This window comes from Onychomys torridus, chromosome 13 (assembly GCF_903995425.1).
Source record: "Onychomys torridus chromosome 13, mOncTor1.1, whole genome shotgun sequence".
Classification (NCBI taxonomy): Eukaryota; Metazoa; Chordata; class Mammalia; order Rodentia; family Cricetidae; genus Onychomys; species Onychomys torridus.
Window position 1 is genome coordinate 72,821,328 of NC_050455.1, and position 15,217 is coordinate 72,836,544.

Consider the following 15,217-nt stretch of genomic DNA (forward strand, 5'->3'; position numbering starts at 1 on the left):
ATGCTCTATATCTTTCTCCGTGTAACCATGCACTAAGTTTCAAAAACTGCAGGAATTTAAAGTATAGATTTAATAATATGCCATTATTTCAAAGTACAGTAAAATAAACCTTACCGTTTTAATGAAAATATGTTCATTGAAATGTGAATTTATTATTCAAATCCACTCATAAATTCAACCATGTAGACAGAACTTGTCTAAGCAGAGCACAATGATTTAGAAAAGCTGTCTATTTAAAATAAAGAATGTATGGCAGGGTTACAGAAACACTGCAGTGAATTTTTACATAAATTTACAACAGTGCCTTATGCATTTTTCACCAAATATATATATTTTTAAAAATTTCTCCCCAAACTAAACATTAACATGGAATGTTCAATGTGTCAGAACACAGACCCTAAATCAGGTACTAGCTCAATGAAAAACAAACTCCAATGCATAGTAAGGGACCATGTTCACACACTCTGGTCCTTGAAAGGAGAGTCTTATTGCTGGGAGCCACACTTATAGATACAAACTATCTGTTGATGAATATTTTTAAATTTCTAATATCTTAAGAATTTTATTAAGGGCAAGAGAGATGGCTCAGCAATTAAGATCACAGGCTTAGAGTCCCATGGGATCTAATGCCCTCTTCTGGCTTCCAAGGGCACTGCATGCATCCCGTACACAGACATACAAGCAGGCAAAGCACATAAAAAAAGAAAGGTTAAATTCTTGAGGATGTGGTGGAGAGGGGGAGGAAGGATTATAGGATCCAGAGGGGTCAAGCACACCACAAGAAAATGGCCCATAGAATCAACTAATCTGAGCTCACAGGGGCTCACAGAGTCTGAACTGACAATTAGGGACCCTGCATGGGTCTGACCTAGGCCCTCCGCATGAGTTATGGATGTGCAGCTTCTCGGCCTTCTTGCAGGACCCCCAACAGTTGGGGGCTCTCTGACTCTTGCTTGCTTTTGGTACTTTTCCCCGTCCAGCCTTAATTCTAGGGAAATGCCTAGTCTTATTCAACTGAATATGCCATGTTCAATTGATCTACCTGGGAGGCTTGCCCTTTTCTGCGGGGAAGGAGGAGGAGATCGGGGAGAGGGGAGGTTGGGGCAAGGAATAAGAGGAGAGGACGGAGCGGAAACTGCACTCAAGATGTAATATATGAGAGAAGAAGAAAAAAGAAAAAATTTGAGGGCTTGGTGGCACACACCTTTAATTTCAACACTTGGGAAGCAGAAGAAGCAGGAGGTAGAGAACAGCCTAGGCTACATAGTGAGTTTCAGGACAGCCAGGACTACACAATGAGGCCCTGTCTCAAAACATAAGAATTTTATTAAAGGCTAAAAGCTACTTACTATGCTCTCCAAAACCAAAAAGTGTTGTTTACTGTAACTTTGGAAAACCAAATAATTAGGACAAAACAAATGAAAAGCAGTAAAACACAGGGGCTTTGCAAAGGCATCAGATGGTGCTTTTGACAAAAGTAAAAGAAATTTGTCCACTAATCTGCCTTTAGAATCTCTAGGACTAAATTGCCTCTGGAAACGTTAAATGTCGGCACTTCTTAGACACAAGCAAAGCATCAAACAAACACGAAATACAAATCAGGTGGAAGACCCACGAGCAAAGACCCACGGGGTTCCATACCTGGTTGGGACCCAAAGTCATTCTTTCACACTTTATAGGAAAACACAGGCTTGCTACAAGGGTTACATACCTGTATGAGTCCGGATGTGAGCCAGAAAGGCCATGGAATTGCTACTCCGACACATCTTCCCACAGTACTTGCAGATATTCCCCTGGTTTTCTTCTCTCTCTCGATTGATTTGCTCAGTGTCTTCCACTATGTACTTATTTACCTCCCGTAGCAGTTCCTCGTGCTGTCCTTTAATATGTAGAAATAAACTCTGTTCAGAATCAAAGGGCTCTGTACACTTGACACATTTGAAGGTGGCCCCTCCCTCTGGAAGCTCTTCTACACTGGCCTGTTCATTTCTCATATGACCAGCACTAGCCAAATGCTGATGAAGATTGCTCTCAGTATAGAATGATTTTCCACAAAGCAAACAGTGAAAGTGTTTCTCTTTTGTAGGATGCTTCATGGCTATGTGAACATTCAGTCCACTCAGTCCATCTGCCAAGAAACCACAATCATCACATCTGATTCGAGTGGACTCGCCAAAGGAACTGCCTTCAACTTTCCTCTTCTTCAAGCCTTGGGCACAGTCTTTTAGAGGCAACTCACTAACTCTCACCCCTGTTGCTATCAGACCCTCTTCCGACTGATCTACCAATTCACTATCTTCAGAAGTTTTTATTCTAATTATGGAAGAATCAAACCGGCCAAAACTGTACATGGTTTGCCCTTTATCATCAATACTTATTATAGTTTCATAAACATCATTATTATCAACTGTGTCATCAGAAGCTGGGCCATCCTCTTCCAAAACCATTTCAGTGTCATGCTGTGAGTTCATCAGAGTTTCCTTATTCTCGAGAACAGGGTTTGCTCGCACATCTTTCAGATCTTCTGAATTCTGTTCACATCCAGCTTTGTTCTGGCCACCACTGTCCAGGTCCAGGTGCTCTCGTGGTATTTTCAACACATCAGGGGAAGTGGATTCAGGGGGATGGTCCCCACCTAAGTCTCCAGAGCAGAGGGACTTGTCAAGGACTGCACCTCCACTGTCATCTGTGCTGCCTCCCGCATCTTCACAGCTTGTACTGGAGTCACCAACATCGTTCAACGGGCCGTGGTTTTTCTTTGCTGCCTCACAATCCGCAGCGAAGCTTCCTGGATTTTCATTTTGAAGACAGCCTGGGGAGCCATGATTAGAGGACGTATTAAGGGACACTATCTCTCCAGGTTTCATATTTTTGTCCTTAATAAGGGGCTGTTCCAAGGCCTCACAAAAGGAATGACCTTCCTCAGTCACAATTTCCACTGAGTCAGGAGCACAGAGCACCTTAGACATATCTAAATTAGTATTCTCATCTAAAATAGAACCATCTGCAGCATTTCTAGATTTGAGAGTACCAGATGATTGGTCTGGTTTTATTTTAAATTCCTCAGGGTTTTGTGAATGTTCCTCCTCGGGTATAAGGATGCTTTTGGCCATTTCTGAAGAAGCTGCTTCCACATTAGAAGAGTTGAGGTAAGACTGCCTTTTCATTTTATGCTTCTCTGTTGCAGCATGCCTAGTCATTTCCCTTCGAGTTACTGCATAGTAGTCACAGGCCATGCAGTAAAACTCAAACTCTTTGGTGTGCTTCCTTTTTACATGTAGCTCTAGAGAAGCAGCAGAATGAGCACTGAACTCACAGTGCAGACATTTATTGTCACTTGAACCTGCAACATCTCTCTGGGAGCATGCATCATTCTGTAGAGGGTCCTCTGTCTCTAAAGATATCTGTCCCTTTTTATCAGAGAGGCGACTGCTAACTTCTCTTTCTACAGAATGAAATATATTTTCACCTTCAATTTCTACTGCATTTCCACAATTGACCACTGGCTTATCTAAAGTAGATGCATCTGACTCAGCAGACTTGTTAGCCTGTTCATCGGAAACAGTCACTGCTAGAGGGGTGTTCTTTTTACATGCTTCAAGATTACCTCCTTCTGGACCAACAATTATATCTGAACTTTGTTTCCCATTTGCTTCTACTTCTACCCGTCCTTTATGTTTCTTGGTGGCACAATGACGCTCCATATCTCCTTTAGTTACAGTATAATACTTACATACTTTGCACAAATAACTGTACTGGTGACTGTGTTTACGCCTGATGTGCACAGTCAAATTTGTAATACTAGAGGCCAAAAGTCCACAGTGTGAACAAGTCCGTGAAATGCTGCCTTTGGGCCTCCCTCTCTTTGGAGTAGTGGCTAAGGCTAATTCATCATCTTTGGTGATGACACCGGACTGTGGCGGTTCCTTAGGAGTTAGCAAGCTCTGCTCACGATAGGAATGCTCCTGTAATCTCATACCAGCATGGCCTTCGGGCCTTCCACTTCCAGATACACTAGATTCCTCTTTTTTATCATTTGCACCTATGCATACCCTTTCAATGCACTCTTCAAAACTTAAACCAATATTATTTTTCTTAGCATTTTCAAGATGTTTGCTTCTTTTAATGTGCTTCTCCATTCCCTCTTTGCTCAATGAATACAGATTACATGCTTTACAAAGAAAGTGATAGTCTTGCCCATGCCGAAGCTTTATGTGTCTTGTGAGGACAGTGGAAGACCTTGTTTTATAAAAACACTTCTTACACTGAAACTGAGGCTTACTTGAATGCCTTGCTTCACTTCCATGGCCTGCCCTCGACTCAGCAAGATTCCCCTTAGCTGCTTTCCCTGATTCTTCTCTAGAATTTTCCATGTTTTCTGATTCTAAAGTACTTAAAGGTAAAACAGAATCACTGCTCAATGATGAAGCCGTCTTTGGTTGAACCACTAAGCTATTATGCATCTCAGTTGCTCTGTGTTCTTCCACATCTTTCTCAGACAAGAACAGATTACAAGAGGTGCAAAAGAAGCCCATGCTATGCTTTTCCTTCATGTGGTCTCTAAGACTCATTTCATTCAAGGAAATAAAGGAACAACACTGACAGCTGAGGACAGGATCCATTTGCTGATGCTGATTACTGTACAAGTGTTCCTCTAAGTCTTTCCTTGACGGACAAGAAAAGTTACAAGTCTGACAATAAAACTGCATCTCTCTTGCATGGCACCTTTTCTCATGAATGTCCAAGTCTGTCTTGTCTGCAGTTGTATGACCACACCCTGTACAGGTACATAGGACCTGGCGGTCAGAAGCTGGCTTTACTGGCCAGGAGCCCAGCTGTGTGGAGCCCGAAAGACAGGAAGCTGTCTTGTCCTGTAGCACTTCTGGGTCGTCTGAGGTAGTCACACACAGACTTTGGACACTCTTGCTCGTCTGTTCCATCACTGGCTGCTCATCGTTTGTTTTCATCTGTGTTCTAAAGTGTTTCATATACATCCTCTGAGTTTCATTTGTACCCCTTTTATTAATTCCGAGAAGATTAAACCTTTTCTTTGCCTGGCCCTTTAAAGTAAAAGTGCCACTTCGCCTTCGAAAGCTATTACCCAACATTAGGAGATTTCGCTCAGACCTTGGCTTCGAGGTGGTGCTGATACTGATATGTGCTATCTGGAGGGTATTTTTGATGGATTCTGATTTACCTAAAAGATCCTCTGAGCTCACTAAGCCCCCTAGCTGTTTGTTCTGATTTTCAGGATTTTGAGCTACACCAAAAGTAACATTTTCCTCAACAATTTCTTCTTTCCCTGCTGAGGAATTCCTAGATGGCACCATTTCGACAAGCAGCTCACTACTACCACCACTATGTGCAGAAAGGGCTCCTCTGCAGTCTTTAAATTTGTTCCCAGTATTCTGCATTCCTTTTGAATCCCCATTCCTTGCTATTGGTTTAGAAGCTCTTGGTTTTGTTCTAACATTCTTTGTTCCCATGGCACAGGCTTTTTTAGGAAAAGGTTGTTTTGTTAAGATTTGTACAAATCCTCCACGAGCAGCAAGATTCTGACGCCGAAGGTGTGTTTTGCCAAGGTAATGGGCATTCAACAGGTTTTCTTCAGCACATTGGAAGCCACAGAGATCACAGGAAAAGATTTTCTGTGGCCCATGAGTATGTTTCACACGCACATGAGGAGATGAGCTGCTCTCTGCTCTGTTGCTACAGTGGCAGCAGGCACATTCCTTCTCCTGTTCCCCATGACATTCCATATGCTTTTCCAAAGCTGAGCAAGAGGGAAATGAATGGCCACACATGCTGCACTTGAGAACTGTCTCTGCATTTCCAAAGTTACAACTAACACTCATGTCTTCTGGAGGGAAAGGGGTGTGTCTTTCTGGAACAAGGGAAACCATTTCCTGAGCAGGCTTTCTCACTGCATCTGCTTTCAAAGGAAGGGTAGCCAATGTGCTAAAATCACAAGATGCAGGAAAGACACTAGGAAGGGCTCTGCCTCCATCTGAGTGGTTGGGTGAAAAGGTCTCCTTCTCTGCTTCAGTCGAATGGACATTAGCTTCTGCAGTGTCCAACCCACAGGGGCCCTGCTCTGCTGTCTCAAGGGGCTCCACTGCCTCTACTCTCATCCGTTTGGAAGCAAGTTCACTTCTGTCTTCCTCCACAGCAACAATGTCCGAGCTGGACGATTCTGAAAAAGCCCTTTTGCTCGTAAAATTCTCAGATGCATTTGCTATCCCATCAGATACGGGCCCACAACTGGCAGCATGGGATGAAACACTTTTCTTGTCTGTTGCTTCCTCATCCTCATCATTTTCATGTTTATTCTCAGAATCCATTCTTAATAAAGGTCTGGTGATGTTTCTTCTGTCAAAGTTGAATTTAACTAGAATTTATAATCTGTGAAATAAACAAACATGGCATTAAAGCTTTGAACATAAAGAAAATACAAACCTCTTAGTCTGAACCTAAGGAAGAAAAACATCATGAAATTAAACTCATGAAGTTTCTTCCGTACTTGAACAAACTTGACCATATGTATAAAGTTCTTTTTGCAAAACTGGCAGTCTTGCTGCGTGTAGTGGTTCAAACCTATAATCTTCTGAGGCTGGAACAGGATGATGGCCTTATGATCAAGGTCAATCAAGGCTACACAGTGACTACCAGGCCAAGCCCGACTACACAGTGAGCTTCTCATCTTAAAAAAAAATAAAATAAAATAAAATAAAACATGTGATCAAACATGAGGACCACTGTGCTCACAGACCTGAGGACCACTGTGCTCACAGACCTGAGGACCACTGTGCTCACAGACCTGAAGACCAATGTGCTCACAGACCTAAGGACCACTGTGCTCACAGACCTGAGGACCACTGTGCTCACAGACCTGAGGACCACTGTGCTCACAGACCTGAAGACCAATGTGCTCACAGACCTGAGGACCAATGTGCTCACAGACCTGAGGACCACTGTGCTCACAGACCTGAGGACCAATGTGCTCACAGACCTGAGGACCACTGTGCTCACAGACCTGAAGACCAATGTGCTCACAGACCTAAGGACCACTGTGCTCACAGACCTTAGGACCACTGTGCTCACAGACCTGAGGACCACTGTGCTCACAGACCTGAAGACCAATGTGCTCACAGACCTGAGGACCAATGTGCTCACAGACCTGAGGACCAATGTGCTCACAGACCTGAGGACCACTGTGCTCACAGACCTGAGGACCAATGTGCTCACAGACCTAAGGACCACTGTGCTCACAGACCTGAGGACCACTGTGCTCACAGACCTGAGGACCAATGTGCTCACAGACCTGAAGACCAATGTGCTCACAGACCCGAGGACCACTGTGCTCATAGACCTGAGGACCACTGTGCTCACAAAGCACTACTACGAATCTTTGTTGATGAGAAAAGGACTCTCTAACACTCTCAAACGCCTCACATTTTAAGTCTGTCAAACACTAGATTTCAGGCAACTCCTTTTTAAACAGAGAAGTCTTTCTTTCAAATTATATTGTGGTAGATTCCCACTCTACAAAACAGATGTGAACAGTACCAGTGACGGGTCTGGAGGACTTGCCTTCTGTGTAGCCTCTAACAGACTAAATGCTGGTACAAAAGCAACTACTTTGTCCCTTGTCCCATGGTAAAGCAAAAGCCTTACCATGACTGTTCTCAGTAGATCTCAATTAACACCATCTATTCTCATCACAGATCACCTGTGGTGATATTGTGTTCCCTGGGAGGGTGTTCCTGCTACAATCACCACCACTCATGCTAATAACTCTTTCGCCAATGAAAAGCCACGCCTCCTCAAGGTGTCCATCAACTTCCTTATCTCACAGTCAGTTTTGTATTGTCTGAAGGTTAATGGCAAAGGTAAATGTCAGTGGTACAAAATTAATGGAGTAACTTTTTGGAGGGAGGAGAATTACCCTGAATAGAATGTCTTACAAGTGAATATTATTGATTTTATTTTTCATTATGATAGTTAATTAAATATACACATATCATTTTCCATGTATTTTATACTATGATTGAAATTTTTAGCTAAATGTGATTTTATTTGAAGTTAATAAAAGTCATTAACAAATAATGACATTTTAAACTACTTAGCTACTTTTTCCATAAATGACAAATAAAAATGAAGCCTATTACTTAAAAGTGGAGAAAAAAATATGTAAGGCATGGAATCAAATATATAAATGATAGAAAAAATCCGACTTTAATCAACACACACACACACACACACACAATGTGGTGGTATTGTGTTCCCCAAAATATTGTGCACCCTAATAAATTTATCTGGGGTCAGAAAACAGAACAGCCACTAGATACAGAGCCAAAAATGGTGGCTAGAAAATGGGTCAGAGCAAGCCATAGCAGAAGCTGGGCGGTGGTGGTGCACGCCTTTAATCCCAGCACTTGGGAGGCAGAGCTAGGCGGATCTCTGTGAGTTCGAGGATACAGCCAGTGGAGACACACGCCTTTAATCCCAGGGAGTGATGGCAGAAAAAGAAAGATATATAAGGCGGGAAGACCAGAAACAAGAAGCATTTAGTTAGTTAAGCATTTGGCTGGTTAAGCTTTTAGGCTTTGGAGCAGCACAGTTCAGCTGAGAGCCATTCTGGATGAGGACTCAGAGGCTTCCAGTCTAAGGAAACAAGACCAGCTGAGGAATTGGCAAGGTGAGGTAGCTGTGGTGTGTTCTGCTTCTCTGACCTTCCAGCATTCACCCCAATAACTGGCCTCGGGTTTAGTGGTATTGTTCACCTGGCTTGCAAAAGGCAGTAGACTCAATTCCTAGTACTGTCAAAAGAAATGTATATAAGACACAGAGTTCTGTCCCTAAATGTGCCCTAAAGATGTCTCCTGCATGCCCCCTTTGCAGTCCATTCCCAGAAGCATACTGCCTCACTCCTCATCACACCACACCACATACCCAACCACAGTTTAGAATTCTTCCACAGTGGATAGACAAGTCTATTCTAGAAGTTCCTATAAGTAGACTCATATAACAAGGATTGAGGGGAAGAGGGGTCTGGCCGCAGCTCAGCAAGGTGTTTTTGGTTGCACATGTCAGTATAATGTCCCACTGAACTGTTGAGTGTGATAAACTACATAGATACAACAGAACTCTGCCGATGGACATCTGAGCTATTTCTTTTTGTTGCTATTATGATAAAAATGCTATGAATATTCTTATATAAGTCTTTTCATAAATGTTTTTCATTTCTTTTAAGTAAATACTTAGGACAGATCTAACGTTATGAGAAACTGCTTGACTCATTTTTCAAAGCAGTTGTACTATTCTACACTGCCACCTGCCATGCACAAGATCCCAAGAGTATATGTCCATGTTTTACCTTTTAGTCAGGCTACTGGATGTATATGGTTTTAATCTGCATTCCCTTGAAGACAGTAATGGCTTATGTGCTTTGTTAGCCTTTTGCTCATTTCTTACCTTGGTTCTTTCTTTTCTTTATTGAGTTGTAGAAGTTGCACATGGATCCCAATTATGAAATCCTCTGTCAGATATGTTTTATAATATTTTTTCCTTTTTCATTTTATTAATGATATTTTGTGTAAAAAGCTTTAAACTTTAATGAAACCAATGCCCTTCCTATTCATGTTATGGTAATTTGTGTATGTGATTATTTTGTTTCTCCATGTTTGAATATAAACCATGGTTTATTTTATTCATCCACATATCCTAAGGACCTTCAACATTTCCAGGCACTTACATAGTACTAAAATAAATAAATGTTGGCAGGGAGTAGTGACACACACCTTTGGTCCTAGTTCTTGAAAGGCAGAGGCAGGCAGACCTCTTGAGTTCAAGGCCAACCTGACCTACATAGTGAACTCCAGGACAGTCAGAGCTATGGAGTGAGATCTTGTCTCAGATAGATAGACAGACAGATAGACAGATAGATAGATAGAAAGACAGACACACAAAAAAACATGAATGCCTGCCACATAAGAAAAGCCTCACATCCAAGTATTTACAAATGAAACAAAAAATGTCTAGGATATACTTCAAACATGTCCAGGTGAGGCATATGAAGCAAACTGCTAATAATTATTTAAAAGTGAGTAAAAGCACACACAGATTCACTGTATCTTTCTATCAATTTTTTCACCTGTTTATAGAACAAATAAATGTTTAACTTTATAAAAAAAACTACTAGCCAGGCACATGCCTCTAATCCCAGTGCTCGGGAGGCAGAGGCAGGTGAATCTCTGTGAGTTCAAGGCCAACCTGGTCTACAAAGTGAGCTCCAAGACAGGCTCCAAAAGCTACACAGAAAAACCCTGTCTTGAAAAACCAAAAAGAAAAAGAAACTACTTGACTGTTTGAACTGCTCTGCATGGCCACCAATCATGTATAATAACTCTGGCAGATCCACATGCTTTCCAAAAGACAATGTCAGTCTTGTCTATATTTAAAGCATGCAATAAAGGTTCAGTTTTAAAATCTAAAGGGGTTAGGGAGGCAGTTCACTGGGTAAAGTCCTTGTTCACAGCATGAGGATTCAAATCCAAATCCCAAAACACAGAGAAAAGCTAGGCATGTATAACCCAACTCCTGCAGAGGGGCAGGCCCCGGCCAGTCTGTCTTGCCAAAATGAGGTGCTCTGGGTTCAATGAGAGATTGTCTCAAAATAAGGTGGACAGTAACAGAAGACACCTGACGCTAATCTCTGACCTCCACACATGCACACCTGGGTAAGCACACCTACAATATACAAACAGACCACACATACATAACCAGAAAGTTTACTACTTAGTCTAAACCAACATGAGCTGTGTTCCGTTCAATACTGAGCTTCTTCTACAAGTACTGCCATCACAAATAGATTATATTGCTGTGGGCAGCAGCAGGGGCCTTTCAACAGTGCACTGAAGAACACACATGCATGAGTGTTCAGAGTGCATATTCTGTTGCAAGCACACTTACACACACACACACACACACACACACACACAAAGTGTCCACCATATGAAACTATCCTATGCTGACACAATTCATTATCTACTAGAAAATGTTCTACTGGAGTGTACCTGATGTATATAAAACTACATGATTGTGCAGATATAATAAGATAATGAGCAAGAATCAGACACCCAAGGAGAACATTCAAACTAGTTGAATAGTTTGTCTAAATCTTTGAAGAAACTAAATCTGTGTGGGTTTTTGGTTTGTTGCTGTCACTTGGGGGTTTGGGTGGTTCTGTTTATTGTTTTGAATTTGGCTTGGGTAGTTAAATACCTCAAGAGGAAGCAGGATTAGGCAAATGCAAGGAACATGAAGCACAGCTCTGGACAGGCCAGCTTTGTGGTTTACAAAACAGGCACCTGATCAGGCCATCCCAGCCACCATTTCTAAAAACATTGATCAGCTCTGAAGCCAGAAGATGTCTAGAGACAGGAAGAGAGCACATAAAGTGTAGAATGAAAACAGAGAGTGAGCAAGAGTAAGGAGTAGTTTGAATAAGTACTTTAACGTGATGTAAAAGGGATTCAATGGAAATGAGTTTATGCTAATATAGGCTTTAAAAATTCATTAGAAAGGTTATTAGAACAAGTATCATATTCTGAGTGGGAACAAGATCATCTTCTTTCTTCTTGAAAGATTCAAAGATCACCTGAATATAACAGTTAAAGGGCTCATTTTTCTGAAGCAGATTTCATTCATTCACACAACAAACACTAAAAGCTTACCAAGTATCTGGAGCACCCTGATCTCCCATACTGAAGTAAAACAGGGCATAATCTCGTTGCAGACAGACTGACATTTGCAATTCAGTAAAAAAATAAATAAATAAAGTAAAATGAATCTCAGAATTCTTCCCTCATCAGAGTTTCAAGACTGAAAAACCTAGTAGGTACGTGGACTAAGACAGTGGCACTGGGCCCAGAGAGATGGCTGCCAAGTCAGAGATGATAACTTGAGTTCAATCCCTGGAACCCACATGGTGAAAGAAGGAAACCAAGTTCTACAAGTTGTTATATGATCTCCACATGTGTACCATAACATCCACATGCCCAAGTAAAATAGACAGACAGACAGACAGACAGACAGACAGACAGATAGATAGATGATAGATAGGCAAACAACCAAATAGCACCATGTATTACTAAACCCAACCTTCCTCAAGCCTCTTGCTTCCTAGACCAAGTCATCAATCACGATCCACATGTAGCCTCACTGAGTACCAAAGATTTCCAAACGCACAGAAACTTCTGCCTCTGAGTGTGACTTAGTGGCAGAGCACTTGGCTAACACGTGCAAGGTCCTGAGCCCAAACACACACACACACACACACACACACACACACACACACACACACACACACACACCACCTTTAAGCAGTTGTTTCTGGATGTGAAAATAAGTTATATATAACTTTTTCATTATTTTCATCTTACCTATAATAATTACTAATAAAGTAAATTTCATCTAGAAACTGTCAAAAATTAAGGTCTCTAAGTTATTTATCATGCTTTAAAGGGAAAAATACCTGAAAAAAAGAAGCATGCTTTTTGAGAACAAGAATAAAACACATCAATAGCAGCCTTCTGATGACACCTGGTGGCCACTTCTCCCAGAAGGCTCTTCCAGTGATGTGGAAGAAGCATTTCAGGAAGCAGGCTTTCAACTGCTCACTACACTAGATGCAGAGCACCTGACATCCTACCGGCATCCTCACTAGCTTTGTTCACTCATCACTCATCCCAATCCTGGTCTCCATTTCTCCGTGTGCCTTCATTCTTCTTTATGGGATATCATGAAGACAGCTGAGTCTTCCACTTCCAAGGAGTCCCTCACTCACACACAGACGTGCAGGCTGCATGAACCCATCTTCCTCCCACCCTCGTCCTACTCAGCCTTCCTGACAGGCACAAGCACAAAAGGCCCAACAGTCTCATAACCTCTCCCTTTGAGAAATTCACCACAAGGCAAGCACCAGAAGTTAGCATCCTACACAGAAGGGGCTCTTTCCTCCTGAAACACTAGGCCATACCACATAGCTAAGAGCTGCACTAGCAACAGCTGAGTAAGAGAATACAGGAAAGTATCTCTCAACCTGCCATTTCAAACTGGACTCCCAGCTGAACCTGTATCACGACAGTGTTACCTACCCTAATTTAAAGTCCACTCCTAGAGTCTGTCTATGAAAGACATCTACTACTGATGTGCAAAATCTTGGGGAACTAAGGGTGTTGTACCTGGCCCTCCCAGTCAGGCCTCTCCTATCAGAAATATCAATTTGGAAAAGAGGTCACAGAATACAATCTCTGATTCTACAAGGAAAAAGATTTTGTTCCAGAAAAATCCTTACAATTGTAAGTTAAATAAATAATTCAGACAAGAATATATTTAACACACTAAAATATATTCACTAGATAACACTAGAGGCAATGTTCCACAAATGGACATGCAATGAAGTCTGCTTTATTCACACAGGACTAGCTCTTGAATGTTTGAGTTACTGCAACTCCACCTCCTCACTGTCCTATGAGACTACAATACATTTCCTCAGTTATAATACACACTGTTCTCTTGGATGGCTTTTAATGAATCTACAATTGTCACTACTTCAAAGACTTAGCTGCTGCCTCTTCAGAATGGTGTGAACCTAGTGAACTGCATCCAAGAAACCAAGAAGCATTAGTGTGTGTGCTCCTTGTACTCTCGGTCCCAAAGCATCCATGCTTCCCAACTGCCTTCCCAAGGATAATGACTTCTGGGAACTCCAATAGGATATAGCAAGAACACCTGTGCAGCCTGTGGGGTAGCCCCCAGGCAAAGATGTGAGGCTTCTTCTCCAGAGCCAGTGAAAAACTGAGGGCTCCCTTCAATTGCCAAGGAATGAACCACCATGGTAGACCATCTACCCTGAGTCGTTAGTCCTTCAGATGACAACTCCTAAAATCATACTGCAGCCACAGGACAGATCTGAAACCAGAGCTACCCAGCTAAGCTCACTCCCAAACACTCAAGCCACAGGAAAAGCAGGGTAGTAAATGCTTTAGGTCACTACATGTTTGATGTCTTGGTTACTGGGCAACAGACAACTAACATAAAGCCCTTCTCTCAGCTGGACACGCCTGTAATCCCAGCACTCAGGACCTCTATGAGTTCGCGGCCAGCATGGTCTACAAAGTAGGTTCCAGGGCATCCAGGGCTGTTACACAGAGAAAAACCTTTCTGAAAAATAAATGAATGAATGAATAAAATAAAAATAATAATAAAGTCCTTCTCTCTGTTCTGGCTTCTCAAATGAAGATATGGCTCCAAAACACACCTTCTTCATTGACATTTGTTTATTTTCCTTTCTCCCCAACAGGAAGCTTCTATTGGTATTAGAAGGCATTCCATTCAAGTTTAGGGGATGTAGAGCCACTAACTTAGTATAGAGCTTGTGTGTTTGCTCCCACCAATATATCAGACATGCCATTTCTAGATATTTAAAAAAAAGAAAATACTTCTAGGGCAGGAAAGATGGCTCAAGGACCCAAGGACCCAAGTTGGGCTCCTAGCACCCATGTCCAAGAACAGTTAAAGATAAGCAGGCTAGAACTGTGTGCTCCCAAGCCTAGGAATCAGAAGAAACTAGAGTTCTCACTCAAATAAATTAAACTAGAACTATATTTCTATTTCAAGGAAAAACATGTTATATTTAAAAATCTAATTCAATTCTGCCTTGCAAGTTAAAAATTCAAACATTTGTTTAGTGCTTAGAGTTAAGACAAAATTAAAGCGCCATATTGCTCAAGATCAAAGCACAGTGATAAAAGAGTAAGTACATCAGCACCCTACCACTATCCCAGATCCCTATCCTACACCACCACTTACCAAGACGGGCTGACAGCAATACAAAACACGGATCACATGGCAAGCACACTGAAAATGAGGTCATCCCTCAGACTTGCCCGCTACTTTCTTAAGGTTTAAAACATTCCCACATTTGGAAGTCCTATTTCCTAAACACCTTAAAACGATCCAGTCATGAACTTAACTTTATGACAATTTTATATCAATTATCTCTGACAAACGTGTTTCACACTCAGAAAGACTCTACACAAAAAGTTAAAATTTAATCTTTTTAAAGGCATTTTTAAAATCAATATTTTCCATCTAATTGTTTTAAGGAAAAAGCTGCTGGACCAGAAATGAAAGGCTGGATAAAGGCGTGACA

The 15,217-nt window shown here is 41.7% G+C and overlaps 1 protein-coding gene across 1 annotated transcript in view; it reads right to left on the reverse strand.

The window, feature by feature from the left end:
* Positions 1-15,217, reverse strand: part of Znf407 (zinc finger protein 407) — a 410,446-nt gene that overhangs the window by 373,693 nt on the left and 21,536 nt on the right. Inside the window, exon 2 of the mRNA XM_036204673.1 lies at positions 1,712-6,402. Coding sequence (XP_036060566.1) covers positions 1,712-6,341 — 4,630 coding nt within the window. The 5' untranslated portion in view covers positions 6,342-6,402. The remainder of the gene's footprint in view (positions 1-1,711; positions 6,403-15,217) is intronic.